General features: G+C 36.8%; 1 protein-coding gene across 1 annotated transcript in view; it reads right to left on the bottom strand.

The window, feature by feature from the left end:
• DLG5 (discs, large homolog 5 (Drosophila)) overlaps nt 1-20,404 on the bottom strand; it is a gene marked incomplete at its 3' end in the record, with an annotated part of 83,845 nt that overhangs the window by 11,568 nt on the left and 51,873 nt on the right. The window contains exons 5-15 of the mRNA XM_009071325.1: nt 18,078-18,337; nt 14,971-15,283; nt 10,943-11,173; nt 9,792-9,976; nt 9,004-9,129; nt 8,144-8,276; nt 5,384-5,511; nt 4,520-4,695; nt 3,897-4,000; nt 3,117-3,209; nt 1,187-2,206 (exon numbers count right to left, since the gene is read on the bottom strand). Coding sequence (XP_009069573.1) covers nt 1,187-2,206; nt 3,117-3,209; nt 3,897-4,000; nt 4,520-4,695; nt 5,384-5,511; nt 8,144-8,276; nt 9,004-9,129; nt 9,792-9,976; nt 10,943-11,173; nt 14,971-15,283; nt 18,078-18,337 — 2,769 coding nt within the window. The remainder of the gene's footprint in view (nt 1-1,186; nt 2,207-3,116; nt 3,210-3,896; nt 4,001-4,519; nt 4,696-5,383; nt 5,512-8,143; nt 8,277-9,003; nt 9,130-9,791; nt 9,977-10,942; nt 11,174-14,970; nt 15,284-18,077; nt 18,338-20,404) is intronic.

The following is a 20,404-nucleotide window of genomic DNA, read 5'->3' as shown; positions in this document are numbered from 1 at the left end:
ATAGTAGCTAGTATGGACTATGTTTTGGATTGTGCTGGTAATACCACTATGTTTTCATTCTTGCTGAGCACTGCTTACACAGAGGCTTAAAGCTCTGCATTAGGGAAGGCAGAAGGAATACAGTAGAAGCAGGCCAAAAAAACCACCAAAAACAAACAAACAAACAAACCCAACAACAACAAAACCCTGCCAGTTTTTCTCTTATACCAGCATTTTTGCAGAATATGGCTCCAAAACCTGCACTGCTTCCAATTCAACTCTGCTGTCTGTATTGCTTCTAAAACTCCATGAACAGGGTGGGTTATCCAGGTATATGATATTCTACATCATCTTCATCTTATTGCATGCAAACAAAAGTAACAGTTTCACAAACTTCAGGTAGTAGTTGGGAAAGAAAAAAAATAAACCTCTGTCTGCCACCTGAGCAAATCTAAGCCAGTGGACCAGAAACAACATTAGTATGTGACTTTATATAATGCAGTCATCTAAATAGGTTCTTTTCCTAAACCACATAAATTTTTTCTTCCATCTACTGTCAAGACATGACCCACCATCTCCTCAGCAGAAAGAGCTTTGTTTACTTTAACAAATTAACAAATTATATGCTGATTTTGAACTGCATTATTATATCGTATTTTCACAAACAGTCCATCTTTGTAGTGCAATATGCCTAACACCCTATGAATTTCATATAATGTTTACAAAATCATTTAGACACACAAAAAGATTTACAAAAAAACCCACTGTGAATGGTACACCTTTTTCCATTAAAGTTGTCCAGTCAGCTGGGCAACTACTCTGACTTTTGTAAACCTTCAGAAGCCTATTTTCAGTTTTTCTAAAACTGACGCTTTGCATCTTTATTTACATTTTTTGATGTCGTCAAAAACATACAAAATTGAGCCTGGATCTTCCAACAGGCAACACTAAAACCTAAGATGTGGGGGCTAAGCAGAACCCTATCATTCTGTTTGGTGGCCACCACTGCCTGTCAAATACTGCAACTCCATGAAGTGGTTTTCTATTTTCTGTTACTGCAAGTGCCAAGTGAGCCTGAGCTCAGGGGACCTGGATTCTGAGGATGGGCTGTGCTTCTTCTGCTCTGGTATGAACTGGGCATGCAAAACCAGACTGAAAACACATTTTAAGGTTTCTAATTTTGTGCTTCATTATACCAAGCTTCTACCTGAAGTGCTGGATTAGGAATGGGCATAGGGGTCATTTTATGCCGCAGAGCAGGAGCTGATTTTGGCCTTGGTCTTTTAATCTCTGGCTCTTCAACTTTTTGAAAGCCAATGTCATCTTCACAGGATTTCCTTGAAGATAGATGAGTGCAGTCAATTCCCTCCTCCCGATAATAATGCCCAGTGTTCCTGCTGCGCCCCTTGAGAGTAGCAGAGTCTTGTTTAAGTGCCAAGGGAACTGGAGCTTGGGCAGTGGCTGGGCTGGTGGGTGGTGATCCAGTTGTTACCGTAGACTCTGATGCAGAGCTTGCCTGCTGTTTATGTTTAAATTTGATAGAGTCACTTCTCTTAGGAGGGGTTGGAGGTGTTGAAGCCACTTCAGTTTTTGATGGCTGAGGTGAATGTCCTGTCACTTGATTAGGGGAAAGGTACTCCAGTTTGGGAGGAGTGGGTGGTCTTTTGAAAGTATCAGGATCAAAGATAGATTTCCTTTGTTTTGGCTTTTTGTACACAGAGAACTTTTCTGTTTCTGTTGCCGAGATATTAACCATGACTTTTGGCCAGGTACCACCACTATGCTTAGTTCCATGTCCTTTCTCAAATGTTGTCTCAACCATTATACAGTCAGTTCCTGAAGGTTCATAAGGCAGTCTCCTGTTGTCCAAGTCAACAGCTCCATAGCCTTGGTCCCCATATGTCTCTGGGCTGAAGGAGCTGAGACTGTGTTCTGAATTACTATGGCAACTGTGCACTGTGTTCCTACGAGTGTCTACTCGTAGTGTGTTATTAGGGAAAGTCTTGTGGTCGCAAAATGAAGTGCTGCCCTGATCACTCTGGTCCTTCTTGCCATCCATGATGTCTGGATTGAAAATGTCAGTCTGGGTTGAGCTGTTGAGTTTCAGATTTCTTTTATTTTGGGCCTGTATCTCTGATGCATGAACCCTACAGTTTGACATTTTTTCTGAATCCTTCAAATTTTCAAATATATTTTGACCACTCCAAGATGAACTCTGAGGAAAAACCTAAAACAAAAAACACATGTGATCACCTTATTATTGTGGCTGATTTGATTTAGAATGAGGCATATCCTAGCCTCCTTGATTCACCTATACCTGAATATATACTGAGATATGTATAAATACAGTTGGGAAAGGTTTACTAAAATCTTACAGTACAAAGCACAGAACATTACATAAAATGAAGCTATAAATTTTTTTTACCATTTTCAGAACAATTTCAGAAGGGCAAGTCCACATGGTGGCAGAAGCACTGAACTGACAAAAAAGGGACCTGCACTCTACTTCTACTTCTGATAAGTGATGTCAACAAGTCATCTTCCACCATCCATTCCCCTCAAGCATTTAATCTTTTTATTTTCCTAAAACCTCAAGCTCTCTAGATCTGAAATTATCATTCTCAAAGCCCATATGACAGGCCCAGCATAAAGGGATTCTAAACTCAATAAGCAAAATAGAATAATATTTTTATAGAAATAAGCCTGAAAGGGGAAACCTTGTACTTAATCCTCATGGTAGCCAGAGTTCAGTTTTCTGCACAACTCCCTCCTGACTAAAAGCAAACCTTTCTTCCGTTGGCAGGCAGCTTATCTTGCATGTACAAAAATGATGCAGCTCTGAAGCAAAAACCAAGAAGCAGTATGCAACTGTGGAAGCAGTCATGTCATGTGACCAGGAAACAAACAGGAAAGAAGACAGAAAGTTACTTTCATCTCCTGCTAGATGCCACAGGAACCTTACTTTGGAATTAACTCAAGTGAGTGCAACACAAGTGAAATGCATCCAGATGGTCTTATTTTCAGAAGACACTTTCCCATGTGGATATATTAATTTTTTCATATGCTCTTCTCTGAACAACTGAAATAATTCTGTATAAGTTCAAGAAGATAGTGCAAATTTAGCTTCTCCTACTCACCTTCATCAGTGACAGAGTAAGGGAATCCCTACAGTTTCGTAGCAAAGCTTCACATTCAGTAAGAGACTTATTATCTAGTGCAATGCCATTGATCTACACACAAAAAAACCAACAGACATCTGTAAATCAAAGGTAGCAGGTGGGGAGGATCTTAAGGTAGAATATCTCTGAGACAGGGAAAACAAGAGTTAAATATGTATATACGACTGAAGTCTGGTTGACTTTATCACTTTACTCAAAACTGAGTGGAGGATGGAAAATTCCTAACTACAATTTGCTGTTCCTGCCAGAGGTACAGTCTAACAACAGTAGTTCATTCCAATAGCCTCTGTGCAGCTGTACACCAACCTTAACCATCTTCCCTTTCACAAGTGTATAAATCACACCAATTGTTTAAGGCTGCAAATGCACATCGGGACAGACTTCCCCCCCAGAATGAATGACATAGGTGATACCAGAATTTATAAGACAAGAAACCTTTCATCCAATGAAGGGATGTGTTTTTGGAACTGACCCTTCCTAGTCAATACAAGAACCAGAAATATCATTATAGCCAAGTGCAAAAACTAAGTTAGTGCTTCTGTCAAAAACTGTCATATGAAGCAAGCATAGGAAATAACCTGCACATTTTCTTACCCACTCAGCATACTTAATAATGCATGACTTAATAACACAAACATAAAACAGTATTTGGAATGTTTGGCACCATGAGCAGCATCAATTATAACGCTTCAAAATAAATAAAACATAAAAAAAGGCAAATGCATTCTTAAGACTTACAGCAATTATTCTATCTCCCACAGCAAGAGAACCCTCTTTGGCAGCTGGGCTTCCTGGCACAACAGCAGCAACAAATACTCCATTTTCCAGATTGACCCCACTATCTGAAATGCACAAAACAAAAGAGAATTTACTCCTGCAATTCAAGTATCTTGCTCAAATGGCATGCCTGAGCTGCCTGCACAAGAAAGAAATATGACTACCAAACCAATTGAATTTTAATTTCTGAAAACTCTTTTAAAGAAATAATTAAACAGTGGAGGAAAACATGGATTTTGAATATCCCAAGATTTAATATAATCATACAAAGCTGGGGCGATCATGTTTAACAGTCTCATTTAGACTCCCAGTAACAGTCAGCTAACTAAAGCTAAATATTAAATAAAAAATAAAAAAAGAAAATCAAGCAAAACTCAGCCAAGAATAAAAAGAAAACCTGTAAAGCTATCCTAAATAATAGTATTCTTAAGTTTGCTAAAAACAATTAATGAAAATACCAATCCCAGAGGGCATAACAGTTTAAGTGGGATTAAGCAAAGGCTCAGAGAACATGTACCTTTGTGTCAAGACATTTTTGGCTGAACAAGCATGTACCATCTACATATATCCTTTACAGCCATTACCTTTATGCCCGGAAACATTGATGTGAAGAGGTGTTATCACTCGCCCACCTAACGACTTCCTTCTTCGAACCACCATATTAATAACACCTCCTCCATTTAGAACAGCTTTTATAACTTGCTTTTTATCCTTATTAGTAAGGTCCACATCGTTTATCTTCAGCAACCAATCATTCACTCTGGTAGACAAACAGAAAGAAGCAGGGCAGTGTTCTAAGCACACTTTGCTGGACACAGCACATAAAAAACACTCTAGGAAAAGGGATGCAACAGAGCTGATCTCAATAAACTAAACCTTCATTACCTGGAGCTCTCCATTCCTGAAAAAGCATTAAATAGCAGCGAAATGAAAATCAGGATTCCTAGTCTGCACTTTACTAGGAAATGTATACCCTCAAATCACTAATGACTAGTTCTTCATTAAAGCATTTCTTTGGACTGAGAAGAGTTATTAAAAAACCTTCTATCGACACTAACAACAGGAGATGGTTTCAAGTGAGCCCTTGCTCTACTCCCCTTTGCTCATGTACTCCCTCAATAACTTACCCCTATGTCTTTCCCAAAATTTAAATAAATAGAACTAAATTTGAGGAGATAATAATGGAGAAGGTGAGACACAGTAAAACCAAGAATATTTCAAATCCTGTTGAGTTTTAAGTGATGAGTCAAACAGTGTTTAATTTATGTAATGCTTTTAAGCATTGGCCTTCTGAGTGTGATGTCCAAAACATTAATAATATGCACATAAGCAACAACAACTAAAAATGAATTTTAAAAAATGGGAAATACTGAAGAAAATTTACAATATGCTCATATTTACTTTATTATGACCAACAAAGATAAGTGCTTTCCAAAGTCAAACCCTACCTTAACCGACCATCAGCAATACTTCCTTTGTCTACTTTGGTAACGAAGATCCCACAGTCTCCAGGGAGGTATGGTTCATTCACACCTTCTGCCACATCAAAACCAAGTGCTTTCAAGTCCATGTCATCCTAATAAATATTATTAACAAGTGATTCAACTGCACTGGCAGACACTGTATGTTAGAAAGGGGCATTATTGCTTGTTTACACTATGCACTTGTATTTACACGGTTTCTGTAGTAGCCAAGCTTTCATTTTTTTTAAAGTCAATATATAAACTCCCAATTTCACTAGTTATTAGACATCCTCTGGCATTAGAATGGTCTGTCTTGCTCAGATGAAGGCTGAAATAACAGACAGGGAACTTCACCAAAGAGGAATGGAAGAGCCCATGAGAAAGCACATTCAAACTCATATAAACAATTTTAACGTACGATGCTGGATGTGTAATGAGAGAAAAATGACATGTTCCCCAAGAATGGGCAAAATGGGGTAAAAACAATCGTGAAGGTAAGGAAACAGTATTGTATCTTAGTGATGAATCAGAGAGACCTTCACTTTGATACAGCCAGAGACCAGAAGTAAACAGTAAAGAAAGCTCTAACATTATGGGGGACCATTTCTAAGTACAGATTTAGATATAATAGTCTATGAAACCTGGTCCAAACCAGATCATTCTCGATGTGAAAAGCAATAAAGATCTTTAACAGACCAGTCACACAACCAAATGGGGAAATTCTAATGTAGTGTTTGCTTTGCTAAATGGCAAGGTTCCTGTAAGGGAAAAAAATGGGGTGTGTGTGTGTCCCCCAAAAAATCATGACCAAATGACCACAAAGTGATTTATTATTGCTATTTTCAGTGTTAAATAATACACTTCTAAAAATTAGAGAACTCTACTTGAAATCTACTGGACTAACCATTTCAGCATACTGAAGGGTAACGATGTTTGAAATTTAATATCTAACATAAAAAAACTAGGTAGAGCCTAAATCAGATGTGTAAGCATGGTTCAACAAATCCCCTCAAAATCAGAAGAATATAAAGTCTTCAGGGAGTGCAAAAGATGCCTGATAAAAGCTGAAAATAAAGCATGCAAACCCATGAATACTTACCAGAAAATAAACTCAGCTAAACCTGACAAAAATATACTAAAATCCTTATGATTCTTCCAAATGTTCTATACAAAAAAAAAATACCACACAGAAGAGCATTAGGCTGCCATAATAAAGATCAAGTAGAGATCACAGTATTATTGCACAGCATCAGAGCTGAAAAGTGAATATTATTTCTCTCAGTTTTGAGCTGAATGATTATGTAGAATATGAGCTTAAGCAGACAGGTGAAGCTTAGGCAAAAATAAAAGGATTTAAATGTATTGAATTCTATAATCTCAGTCCTGGTTTTCAAATGTCAGTAGGTCAAAGATTTTTTCCATATATCTAATCAAGGTTGGCACAATATTATTATGATGTTTGATAGCAGCAAGTGTAATCTCTAGGTTTAAGAAAGGGAAACACATACAAATGATGAGGTGTATGATCTCAGTGATGCAAACATTTAGAGCAACCTTTGAAATAATAATTAAATAACTGCACATGAATGGAAAATTCATCAGGCTGCAATGTTGTTTACCTCACCTACATCATATGCTAGACTTTCTAACTAATTTTACAGACAATGGAAAAGCAAAATTATTAGTAATCAGTTAAAATAGAGAATATGGCAAGGAACAAAACTCAGTGATGGAGTTAGTCAGAAAAGATGAAGAATTGTGGTGAAAGGGGAATTATTATCTCAAAGAATTTGCAGATGGTGGGTCTGATGGATCAGCACTGGTACTCAAAGGGGAATTATTATCTCAAAGAATTTACAGATGGTGGCTCTGATGGATCAGCACTGGTACGTGGGTCATATTGTCTTTTCAATGCATATTTCAAAACATAGTAATACTGAGTAATACTTTTAGTGTCAAAAAAGAAATGCATTAGTGATTTGGTTGGAATGCACTGTCAGAACACAGACAGACTGGAGGAGCATAGGAAAAGATCACCACAAATATTGCAGTAAAATAAAAGGGATTTAATTTAACAGCATTTAATCACAAGCTTTGTCATTCATGAATGGCAAAGAAATTCTGATATATACAGCAGCTGTTATAAATGAATCACAATCTGGAAGATTATCTCTGTGTTCTACATATTAAAAAACTTACTATTAACAATGTGAAGTGCCAACCAAAACTTTCAGACAGAATAGCATACAAAACTTGTGTACAAAGCAGCAAAATAAAAATTCTAGACTACAAAGCAGAAAAGTAAAATTAGATGGAGAAAAGTACTACTAGGATCACAAATGGAAGTAGATGTAATCTGGAAAGCTAAACATAAGAACTTTATTTAATAAACCAAAATGGAAGAGGAATTTAACTTCCTCTGCAGACAAGCAAGAGATTCACAACCTCTTTCATCCCAGATTTTCAAGACAAAGGGTAATCTTGCCCTAAAAATACATGTTCACCATGAATAAATACTTCCAATACTTGAAAATTTCTAACAAGTGTTATCTGAGCAGAAGTAGGAGAAATAACATCACATAAAAGATAAAATCTATTCATAAAATAGTTAGAGTGATGTTGCCTGTAAGAGCAGAAAACTGTAGAAGAGTGTAAGATTTTTAATCATACCTAATATTAAAAAGTTATAATTGGTTTCAGAGCTGTTCAATACACAAGACAAGGCAGTTTGTGTTTTTTACTTACTCTGTCTTTTTCAAATTCTACCACTTCTGTTTCCCATTCCAGAGAATCTGTGTCTATGGCTGAGTCATGGGAACTATGGGCCATCAACTGACGAAATCTGGCCTCCTTTTCCAATTGATTCTCCATCTTCTCTCTAAGCAAAGAAAATAATTACTTACAGACACAGAAAATCCCCTTTTAAATAAACTGACAAATAATTTTATCATTGTGATAGATCTTATATTTGTCTCTAAATCAAAATTCCAAGCTGTACCAAAATTTTGCCCAATACGTCTGTTCTTCCAATATTCTTGGGCTGCTATCAAATTGACTTTCCATTTCTATATATTGTCCTAACAATCTCACAATTTTGCAATATTGTTTTGTGCACAGCTAGGTTTCTAACATCTCCCAAGACTCACAATTTTGCAATATTGTTTTGTGCATTAAATTTAAATGCATTTAAATTTACCCTCAGATGAGCTGCATCAGTGTGCTTTGGACAAGTGGGGCATGATAAATATCAATGGCAAAACCTCTTCCACAACCCAGTGAGATGACCTATGATGCACAATCTTGCAGTCATAAACCAGTGAGAATACAATTGGGAGGAACTAAATTGCAGTTAATCTGACTTCAATGAAAGAATTCCATGTTGCTGAAGTGTATCTCCATAGTATAAAGCTTAGGCTATGCATCTCATTAGTATGATTAAAAAGGTTAAAGTAGTGAAACTTAGGATCCTGCCCACCCTAGTTATTTTCACAGTAACTAACAATACAGGCAATGCCTACAATATCATGAACACCTGCTGTCCACAGCTGTAACAACATATGGTGCACTTAGAAATGCAGCTAAATCCACCCATTTCTCTAACATACTTCAGTTCCTTCAGTTCACGAACAGCATCATTTTTCTGCTTTCTCATGTCATCCAGATTGCGAAGAGCTTCAGCCAAGTCGCTCACAGCCCGATCTCTCTCCCTCCTTAAGTTGTCACACAGCGTTCTTCAAAAGAAAAAAAATTAGATTTACAGTTACATAAACCCTATTGAAGCAACAAACTGTTTTTACCACATTGTATAGTTAATGCTAAACTTAAAAGAGCAGTTTCAAAAGTTAACTCTCTCAAAAAAACCCCAATGGTATAAGGAGGAAGAAAATTACATATGCTAGGTCTTAAGGAAAGGCTTGCCAAGATAACAGAAACTTTCTTCAGCCCTTTCAGAACTTTATTGCTACTTATCACTAAACTAGCAGAAAAAATATCTGATATATATATTTTCCCTTAGTCCTTTACATATTTTTAACAGCAACTAAAATGTTAATGTAGTGTTTGCTTTTTTTTTGCAAATATCCCCACAGGTAAAGAATTATTTGCAGGACTATATAGTAGGATTAGGTAGAGCCTGCCTACAAGAATGCACAATTTCTTGTTCCTACATAGCAGTGCTGTTAGAGACTCCATGGTATTTACAAGAGACATATTATGGTTATGAAAGCACAGACAAAGATAGGACCTTGTAAGGTGCCCTCAACTTTTAAAAAAATTTACCCTGTAACAGCTAATGCAGAGAAAGTGCTGGCAAAATCCATCAAGTCATAGAACTGCATCAACTGCACACAAGGTGTTACAAAGATCCCTTGGGTATCATCTAGTATTGGTTTACCGTATACTTTCCCTTTCTGCAACAATCTTATCCCGCTCTTGAAAGGCCCAGTCTCTCCTACACTTGGCAACTTCTGCTTCCTGCACAGCTTCCTTTAGTTCTTGTGACATTGCTTCATATTGTTTCCGAAGCATTTCGATTTCTTTGTTTGCTCTTTCTATGTCTAGGGTAGCAGAATCTTGTATCTAGGAATTAAGAAACACAGATAAGCATTTTAGGCACAATTTTTAGGTATGTATGCACAAACAGCTTTTCCTATATGCATGTTGCTTGATGTATTTAGTTCTTATGTTTTCATGAAAAAAGTTTTTTATCTTAACAGCAACTTCACAGTGGAGAGAGAAGATAAAATATGCTGTAATACACTTCATTGAGCAGCACACAAATTTGTGCAAACCCATGAACTGGACTCCACACTTCAAAACAACATCACATCCTATGCTTCTATCTTGTTCTGCTTAACAGACTGAAAAACCCCTTCAAATATACTTTTAAATCAGATACACTACTATATGCAGTTACAACACACATTTCCTGTATTAACACCTGTTATATACCCTGGGACAACTCGACATAGACATTCACAAAACAGAGTTGGCTTTCACACAGGTCTCTTAATTCCAAAGCAGAGCAATGGAATTCAAAGAAAGTTTGGGTTTAATGTTTGGTTTAGATAAAAATTACTTTCTTCTTAAATTAACTTGTTCCTCTACCATTCTCTACTTGGAACATGAGAGATGGTAACAACATAAGACAAATACACAGAGAAAACTCCAAGCTTGCAGCACAATGATACAAGCCAAATACAACAGCATGGCCCACCACAAGCACTGAAGGCTGTGGGCTTGCAAACAACTGTGTGTGGTTAATTTCAAGAATATAAATAAAACTAATGAATCCCACTACACTTATAATTTGGTTGAAAAATTAAACTTTTTCAAACAGAAGCTTAATATGAAGCACAACTGGATTTCTTTCAACAAGAAGTTCTGTCACTATGTCTTGAAGAACATGTGTGCATTCACATGCAGATAAGTTAAGAGTGACTTGAGGAAAAGGGGGAAGACAGCCAACGTGCCCAGTCCTTTAACTAGCCTCTTGCAAATTACTGACCCTTTGAAGAAAAAGGTATTAGTGAAGACTTGCAATACCTGACGGGCTTGATAATATTCCCTTAGTAGATGGTCTCTCTGGATAATAGCTTCTGTTCTCTCTTTCCTGGCAACATCTCTTTCTTCCTTCACTGTCTCTATATCCTTGCAAGCTTGGTCAAGTTCCTTCTGGGCCTCAGCTTTGTCCTTCACTTCATGACAGTATTTTTCCAGTAACTCATTCCTCTCACAAATTGCTCGATCTCTTTCCACTAGAGCTGAGTTTAGCTCCTAAAACAAGATCCATTATTTGCAGTAGGTTAAATACAGAAGGAAATGGTTTATCTTTTCAACTGGATACACACATCATGACACCTTAAAAGCCTAGAGAGTTTATCACTAATGTTCTGAAAAATGGAAGCAGATCACATTGATGATACTTACTTGTATGCAAAGAATATTAAATCTAGTATTAAAGCTCTCACACCACCACATTAGCCCAGTGCTATGTAAAAAGTAAGCAAGATTCTGGGAGCAGTTTTGAGGAACCTAAATGATGGCAGATCATTAAACAGATAGACTTGGTGTTTTAAGAAAAAGCTTTAAATATGGCAAAGGGTAAGAACGTATTGAAAATATTTTTAAGCAACTGCCTTGATTTTACAGGACTGAAATAATATAGACAACTCAGCTACACAAGCATCTTAAAAGCTTCCTCAGAAGTTTTAAAGGCACAAAGTCACACCAAGATATCAATGTGCTACAGAATGTTCAAAGGTAAAACTACAATTTTCCATAAAGCAGAATGACAGTCCATCTAACTAAATGTGGAATTCAACAGCATCATAATAAAAAAGATAAGGCAAACATAGAAGTGTTCTAAAATAGAATCTGTCCTTTTAAAACAGTTTAAGCTATACTTACTATTGGAAGAATGAGGAATTGAAACAATTCAATTCCATGCCACTAAATATTCAGATGGTTCAGCTCTAGAGGGCATTCAGTCAATGGCTACAAAGAAGTCCTGCTACACATAGGCACTCCTAGCTGGAAACTACTGATGTTTTGATCTCAAAAAAATCACCAGAAACAGCTGACATCTCAAAAGCAAAAGGAGGAAAGGGCCCAAATACTTCAGGATAGAAAGATTCTATTTACCACTAACAATTCACAAGGAATGAAAATTGAGTATTTAAAGCACAGACAAAAATTGCATTTTGTTTTTGAGATGCATCTAATTAGGGCTAGTCAGACTATTAAAACAGTTCTGCAATGATATTAAGAGACTTATTTTTGCTGTAGAGTAACAGACAAGCACTAGAATCAATGACTCACTGTGAACTTTAAGCAAATCAGTGAATGCCAGTTATCAGAGTGCTCAAGTGTTTTCAACACTTTCCTTGTTCAGTACCTCTGAAGACAGAAATCCCTGAATCATCTGTTGCTGCAGACAAGTTTCAGTACTGGAAACAGCATTTTTGCAGTTCAACTATAGTTTGTATAAAATGTGCACTGAAATAAAGCCTACACAAAAATATTAAAATCTTTTCCTGCAAGTAGCTGAGATGAAAGTCATCAAGGCAGAGGGTAAGTTCTCAGGAAGCCCTTCATTAAACAAGAATTTACAGTTCTTTCAGGTGACTGGAAAAAAGTACATATTACCACAGTTTTTCCAGAATGCTCATATAAACTATCTGAATAAGAGCAGCCATTGCCTCCAGTGGTCAGTGGTAAAATTTCACCTCTGTCTTTTCCCTATGACATATGCACAAAATTACAATATGACAGCACAGGGAGATGTGCTATTTGGCACTGACTAGAACAGCTTCTGTTTGAAAAATTACTCTGAATTTGTGAAGAATTTTTATGTTTTAAGGAATCTCTCACATCTGAATATAACATAATAAGGACAAAATACAGCATGTCTGTTAAACAGAGGGGAAAGCTGACTACCACTGAGATGAAATATTTTAAATATTTGCCAGAGCAAAAGATTATGCTAAACACAAAATATCACTGGGGAAAGCAGAGAGGAAATCTATAACATCTAATCCCTAGCTTTGAGTGGCTGAATTCATAAGAACTTGATCCAAACCAGTCCATTAGTGCAAAAACCTAAGATTTCTTCTATAAATGCCAGAAAACAAGCACATTTTGGATGTCTATTAACCCACTGAGTTCATGCATGTGTGACCAAATCAGCTTAAATATCTAACCAGAAAATTGACTGACTGACCTCATCAGTAGCTGCTCAGCTACAGTGCTTAAAACCCAACCTCTTCTCCATTTCAGTTGCTTTACAATTTCTTTGGGACACAAAAAGTACACTAGCAAACACAAGCTTCAGGAAAGAAACTACACTTAAAATTACCTAAATGGATTCAGTGCTGTTTCAACCAGTCAACAGGCAATACCTTAAGAGAGCATTTAAAGCTACTATACATCACAAGGAAAGTGAGGAGCTCTATATTGAGTTTTTGGAGAGCACCAAACCAACTATTCACTGACAGGATAATCCCACTTACATTCACTTGAAACAGTATCCTGAAACATGTCCCCATGAGTCACTTGATTGATACATTTTTTCGATGTTTCAAACATTTTCCTTGTCAGAACTAGAAAATCCCTTATGCACTGAAGGCAGCTGCAGCAAGCCAGTACTATGTGACACAAGAACATACCTCCTCACAAGCAGAAGAGTCACAGCTACAGGAAAGTAAAACGGGAACAAAAAGACAACTCACAGTACTGCTATTTTACACCTTTTAAAACACAGTAGAAGCAGTTATTTCTGCTTTCTCATAGGCCAGTTCTGGGGGTGAAGAAAAATGCATGTCTCTGTGCTGCCAGCACTGGAGCCACCAGCCCTAGGCTGTGTTTCTCATTCAAAAACCCCTTCAAGTCATCAAGGCAGGAGGGAATACCATGTATTTAAAATGTTAATTCCCTGCTCTTAAAACACTTTGGCATATTACTCCATAGTGCCACAAGGACAGATATAAGAAATTGGATCAGAATGACTAACTGAGGCTATTTCCATGAGTATTCCTTATTACCCACCTTGATCCCACGGAAATCAACAGACATTTCTATTGGCTTAATGGCTTTGATGAAAGTAGAAAAGGTATGAAACATGTATTAAAATCACACTCACTGTACAAGCTAAATTACTTAGCTGACAAATATGGAGGGGTGAAAAACATGAATTCTTAAAAACAGAATTTAGTTATATTTAAAAGCTCTGATGCTGAATGTCACAGTGTACACTGTGTCCCTCAACATGGTGTTATTTTAAAAAAAGCTCCACACCCGAATATTTTGGAAAGGGTATTTTGTTCAGATGTATTGCTGTGAAAAGAGTAAAATGAGATTTATAGGCAATGGAATACATTTGCTTGTATCTATTTCATGCTAAATTAAGTATTTGTAAACCAAAGGGTCAAGTGAATGCATGTCAGCTGAAATGAAACCGAGCAGCAAATTGTGTTCTGGAAATCTTAACAGCATCATTCTAACATGGTTGTGATATAAGCATTTCAAGAACATATTGCTGAAAAATACAGAGTTCTGGTTTCACACACTTTTAGGCATGCCTGAATTCTAGAGAAAAGTCTTCAAAACATCCTCTTTAACTCAAAGGCAAATGAGTAAGAACATGCATGTCAGCACAGGCTTTGCATAAATATTTGAGATGACTTGATCATGATCATGTACCGTCTTAAGTCACAGTAGACTGTATCCAATGGTTCCTGTAGAGGCTAGAAGTCAGAAATAATGAATATTTAGAGCTATATTGTTACAGAGAGCATTTCTTGAGAAGGCATAGAAGATTAACACAGCAAAAAAAAAGGATTTATAATAAGCAGAACAGAATTACGTCAAGTGAACAGCAAATTTCAGCTGGCAGGTATTCTATTCAAACATGAATGCTTAATAAAGTGACAGTAAAAAGGACTGCTATAGGAAAACATCAGAACAGAACTGCCTCTTTGCAGTGCATTCCTATTTTCCATTAATCTGTCATACATTTCTGGTTCTAGCACCAACAATGTATATTCATTTCCCCCATAGAAACAATAGGTTAGTACCTGTCTTAAAGCTTCCATCTCTTCACTGGCCACTCGCTTCTCAGAAGAAGTGTTCTTCAGTTTGGACTCTGCAAGCTCCAGTTCCGTTTGAAGCTTATCCACCTCTTTGATTACTTGATCTCTCTCACTCATTATGAGGCGGTATTCATTGAAAACTGAATCCCTTTCTTCCTTGTATTTTTCTGCATCTTTTGCTGCCTTCAGCTGCATTGTTTTGAACCTTGTCACCTCTGACTGTAATCGCTCCATCTCCCTCTGCAACTCTTTGTTTTGTGCTGTGGCATTGCTTAGTTCCTGTTGTACCGATTCAAACCTAAAACCAAGCAGAAACATCAGTAAGACATTTGTTCCTCACTTTCCTTTTTCATACAGTAAGGATCTGGTTGGACAACCAAATGTATCCATTGGTAAAACATAACCACAAAGGACTTCTTAGAAAATATATTCTCTGTGCTGCAAAATAATAGTTGCTTTAGGAATATTCATGAACCTTCAGGAGTATTAGAGAACCTCTTTAAGGAACTGAAACTTAAAAATTATTAGAAACAATCTAGTTTAATTATTAAAAGTACATTTCTAACAATTTATTTTAAAAGGTATGAAAAACCATGTAATTATTTAATAGCACAAGCTTAACTTGATTTACTGCATTGAGCTGTGCTGATCTTGGAAGTTAATTCCTTCTCCCACCACACACACTCAGGAATGTGGGAAAAAGGGAAACAAATGTAGAGATTGGAAAAAACAGAACTTCCATATGCTCAAATATGACACGAAGTTGGTAATGGATAGGAGGATAGAAGTGAATTAAAAAGTTGGTTTATAGCAAAAATTCACACCATGGATCTAAAAAAAGACAATTCAGAAATTCAAACATTACTGTTACTTTTCATCCATAAGCCATCCAGTAAAAGGTACTTTTGACAGTTAACACAGACAAAAACGTAAGTACTTAATCACTACAAATTACTGAAGTACGGCATGATCAAAGTACATAAAAAAGTTTAATTACATTTTTAAGTAGTAACTTTTGTGCTTACATGGACAAAATATCATGAAAAGTGGCAAGAAAATAATTCCACACACAATTTCACAATTCGGTTTGAAAGGAAAATTCTCCTGACAACAGTGCTTTACCACAGTTGGACACTAAGATTTCCTTGCTTCTATTTTTGTTCCAGAATTCACAGGTAATGTCACTGATGGAAACTCCAAAACTAACTTAATGGACCTTTAGGGTTATCCCAATTTCAGGTACCCACAAACCTCTGGCAGACTCTGTTATGTCTCTCTCACAGAAGAAAATTAACTCTATGTCAGTAAAAAACAGCACATCTGAGAGAAGAAGAGAAGAACCCTAACCAGGACTACCTGCTTTGTCTTCAACACAGTTGCAAACTACGTAGAGATGTGTCCAAGTGACATAGCCAACATGCAAAGTGAGGTTAAGATGTAGCACATAGGAATTAGATAGGTGGCATAGCTAATTTGCAATCTACAAACTATTCACCAACTAAACCATCTTGGTAGCATTCATATGCTGTGTGTTACTGTGACAACACAATAAATACAAGAAAAATGGCAGAAGATTTTTCTGGTATATTTTTAAGACCAAAGACCATTTGATTCAAAATGAAATCTCAGCCACCATTGGAGATCCTGTTCTCTTTAAAACCTGTTTTGACAGTGTTTACATTTGTCATTAATTTAAAAAAACAATACTACAATTTGTGGCTCGTTCATCCTCAAACTACAGGTTTGTTAAGTTTTTATATTCTGAAAAGTATACACACCTGAGAAGTATGGTTTTCATTATGAAGAAAGGGTATAAGTATAGGACAAATAAAGGTTTCTATAAATACAAACATATTAAAAGTAAGTCCCAGCCCAAAGCCAACTGAATAAAACACAAAAATTCCTGGAGTTTGGTTATATTAATTTAGTTGGATCACTGGTTCACAGACACATGAGTAACTTTCATGGAATTCTTCAAACCAACCTCTGATCAGTATCACGCCACACCTTCCTCTTAAGGAGACCTAAATCACAAGGCCATAATACAAATATGTTGAGCTTCTGCATGTTCCAGCATGGTTGCAGGTTTCTTGTAGTACATGTCAGGCTTTCCATCACTTTCAGAAATCCATGGCAGTTTAAATTACATAACTTCATATGTACATTATTATCTATGCTCAATTTCATCTCTTTGAAACATTAGAAGTCTCAGAACGTGGAAAAAGCATGTTTTGGCTTTGGTCTGTGGGAGTTGTGTATCACCCCTAACAGTCAGTGAAAACACTCTTAACACACCCATGAATGCTCTTTGGAGTCCTTGTGTATACTGAAGTTCTTTCTACCCGATGTGGTTAACTGTACAGGCTTGGTCTCAAGGAGGAGCAGAGAGAGACATTAAGTGTGGTATGACACAGTGTCCATGCCCTTCTGTTTTGGCACTTATGCTGCTCACAGCAGCACCTCCTCAGTGAAGCTAAACTTCCATCCATCATCCAGTGAACTCTGCAGCCAGTCTGAAGCTCTGTCTGCAGAGTCTGCAATTCTAGTATCATGAAAAGTTAACTGATCCTTGAGAACATCTTCATTTGTTACACACCTTTTAGAAATTACATCCTCTTACTGACTTGCTCTTAGTATTTACATAAGGATATATATGTTTATGGGCTCACCATGCAGTGAGGAGTTTGTTCAGAACACTAAGTCTGAGGTTTAACAAAACTGGCTATATTTGACACCAGTGTTTACAGCTAAGAATAAACATGGCTTAGAAAGCAGAGTGTCCCTTTCCCACATGAGCTGAACAAAGGTTAAAATTCTCATACAATTTCAAAACCCTAAGAGGGAAATCCTTTTCTCAAGAACATGCAGTATTTCTCCAAATAAACATTCCCATCACACTATCTAGGACCTTCTGGAAAATTGTATATAAACAGATGCTTGCTCATCATACCAAGGTAACATACATGAGATAAAAATTTTAGGAAAAAAATTAGAAAGGTATTTGTGATCCTACCACAAAGAAAATAAGATGCTACATTAGAATCATTAATGCCATCACAGGATACCTCACAGGTATCAAAAGTTGATTATACCTTCTCAGAGAGGATGAATATTGCTGCTGAAAATGAATTGCTGTGTCCCTTTGCTTCATTAACATGTCGATCTGTTTCTGAAGACGTCTGTTCTCCTCCTCAGCCTGTTCTAGGCGGCTCAGATCTGTGTTGTGACTTGCAATCTTCTCATTGTACCGTTTCCTTAGGGCATCGTAATCCTTCTTCACACCCTCTAACTTGTCCATTGCTGTATCGTAAAGTTTATTTAATATCTCTGATGATCCATTTTGCTTCATAACCTTACAAAAATAAAAAAAAAAGCCAGAAACTGTATCAACAACCTTTGGTTTTAATCAGTCCAATAAATATGATTTAAAACACATACATAGGAAACAATATTAGGAAAAGAATATATTAACTAATTTTAGTAATCACTTTTTTTCAATGTCTGAGAAAGACTGAACCTCTCCTAAGTGCTGCTGTTACTCTAAGCATCACTACATCTGCTTTCTGTTAACTGGGTTAAAAATCTGCTTTATCACAACTGAGAGTGCACAGGTTTATGAAAATGTCTCTCTAAGGGTAATTGCTATGAACACCTAATAAACCCATGTTGTTTTCGAACTACTTGTAGTTTCAACAAGAGGTAATCGCTGTTTGACGACCGAGACGATGGTGGTTATTCGGGAAATGCCCACGAGGTGGCACTCATGAGAGGTATCGTCTAGGAACAAATTCAACAACTTAAAACTTGGACAGAATAAAATCTACCCTAAATACGCTGTAGATATAGGCATATTTTAATACTCATATATTTCGGCTGAGAACTACCCACAAAGGTTTGTGTTTCAAAAAATATATATAAAATACAAACAATAAGAGAAAAATCCATTTGGACAAAGCCTGACCTGAATCTCAGTTTCAAATGTTCATCAACGTAAGAATCTTGTTATAAATCACAACACTGATGATAAATGGCCAGCAACAACCAAAGAAAGCCCTAAGAGCTTCAGCAAATCTAGTGCTTCTTCATTCTCAAAAGGCAAAAATGAAGCCTTACCTTATTTACTTTTCCCTTTTTTTGGGAGGGTTTTATAATTCTATGTTCTTTTTTTCTATTTTTAGTCTTTTAAATTGAAATCTGGCCCTGATGGAGCAGTGGGAAGAAACAGGAATGCTCTATATAGAGAGGTACCAGGAATTATATAATGCTAACATTAGCCTACAAAGGTATATCCCAATTTATTCAAAAATAAAAAGTATTAAAAAACTCTTCACTGCCAGTCAGAAGGAGATAGCAACTGCCTTTGTTAAGAAACCACTTTGCTACACAGGCAAGATAAGAGACAAAAGTTCTTCAGCCTGACACTGGTCACCTCTCACTAACCAAGATGTGTAAAAGCAGTAAGTTCCTGTTCATAAAGTAGCCCTGCACTTCAGCTATTTCCACATACATCCCAATCCTCAGCAGATTCAGCAGCGTAACCCACACAGAGCTGGACCCACAATTGGCCAGCAAGCTTCAGTTAACCATTTCAGATAAGCTAAACATGTGGTAAACTGTGAGCATATATAAAGTGTAAATACATAATGATTCAAACTCTCTCAAGAAAGCCATTTTCCTGAAGACTATTTCCCAAAGCAGTTTCAGAACAGGTTTGAGAACCAAGTATTTGAGAATCCAAACAGAAATAAACCACACCTTGTTGTTTAAAGCATATATAGAACCCATTTAGGTTGAAAACACACTAAAAAACTAAAGAAGGACAAATATACTAGATACTGGATGGAAACAGCAAAACCTCCTAACAGATATTTGACAGAGGAAGACAGAAACACCCGTATAATAAAGAAGGTCCTCCATTCAAAATCCCAGTCTGAGAAAAAGTAAATAGACCCAGCTGGTCCAAGGAAGACAGCCATGGCAACATCAAACTTTGTATGTGAGCAGCAGAAACTTAAGCTGGTCAGCTGCTACACAGCAAATCCATGACAATCCCACACAAAGGGTAATTTGATCAAAACTTTTTGCTCCCTGAGGCCACTAAGATGTATTCTGTTATGGCCTGACAATGAAACAACACATCAGAGGGATCAACACAGAGTTAGACTAATTCATATGAGAAATGACATGGACAAGATAAGACTTCTGGCACCCCTTCAAGACACCATGATTCACTCTGACAAGCTGAGAAATGGAGTTACACAACTTTCTCACTGAGAGTCACATACGTAATTTTCTTTAAAGGTTTAACCATGATGTTGACATGAGACAGAATTTCTTTAAATAAACACTGACGCTACCTCAGTCTCCCTCTGTGCTTCCAGATAATTTCAAACTTCAGGACAGAACTGTAAAATACAAT

The sequence above is a fragment of the Acanthisitta chloris genome, unplaced genomic scaffold, assembly GCF_000695815.1.
Source record: "Acanthisitta chloris isolate BGI_N310 unplaced genomic scaffold, ASM69581v1 scaffold7110, whole genome shotgun sequence".
NCBI lineage: Eukaryota > Metazoa > Chordata > Aves > Passeriformes > Acanthisittidae > Acanthisitta > Acanthisitta chloris.
This window is presented reverse-complemented; position numbering and strand designations above follow the sequence as displayed.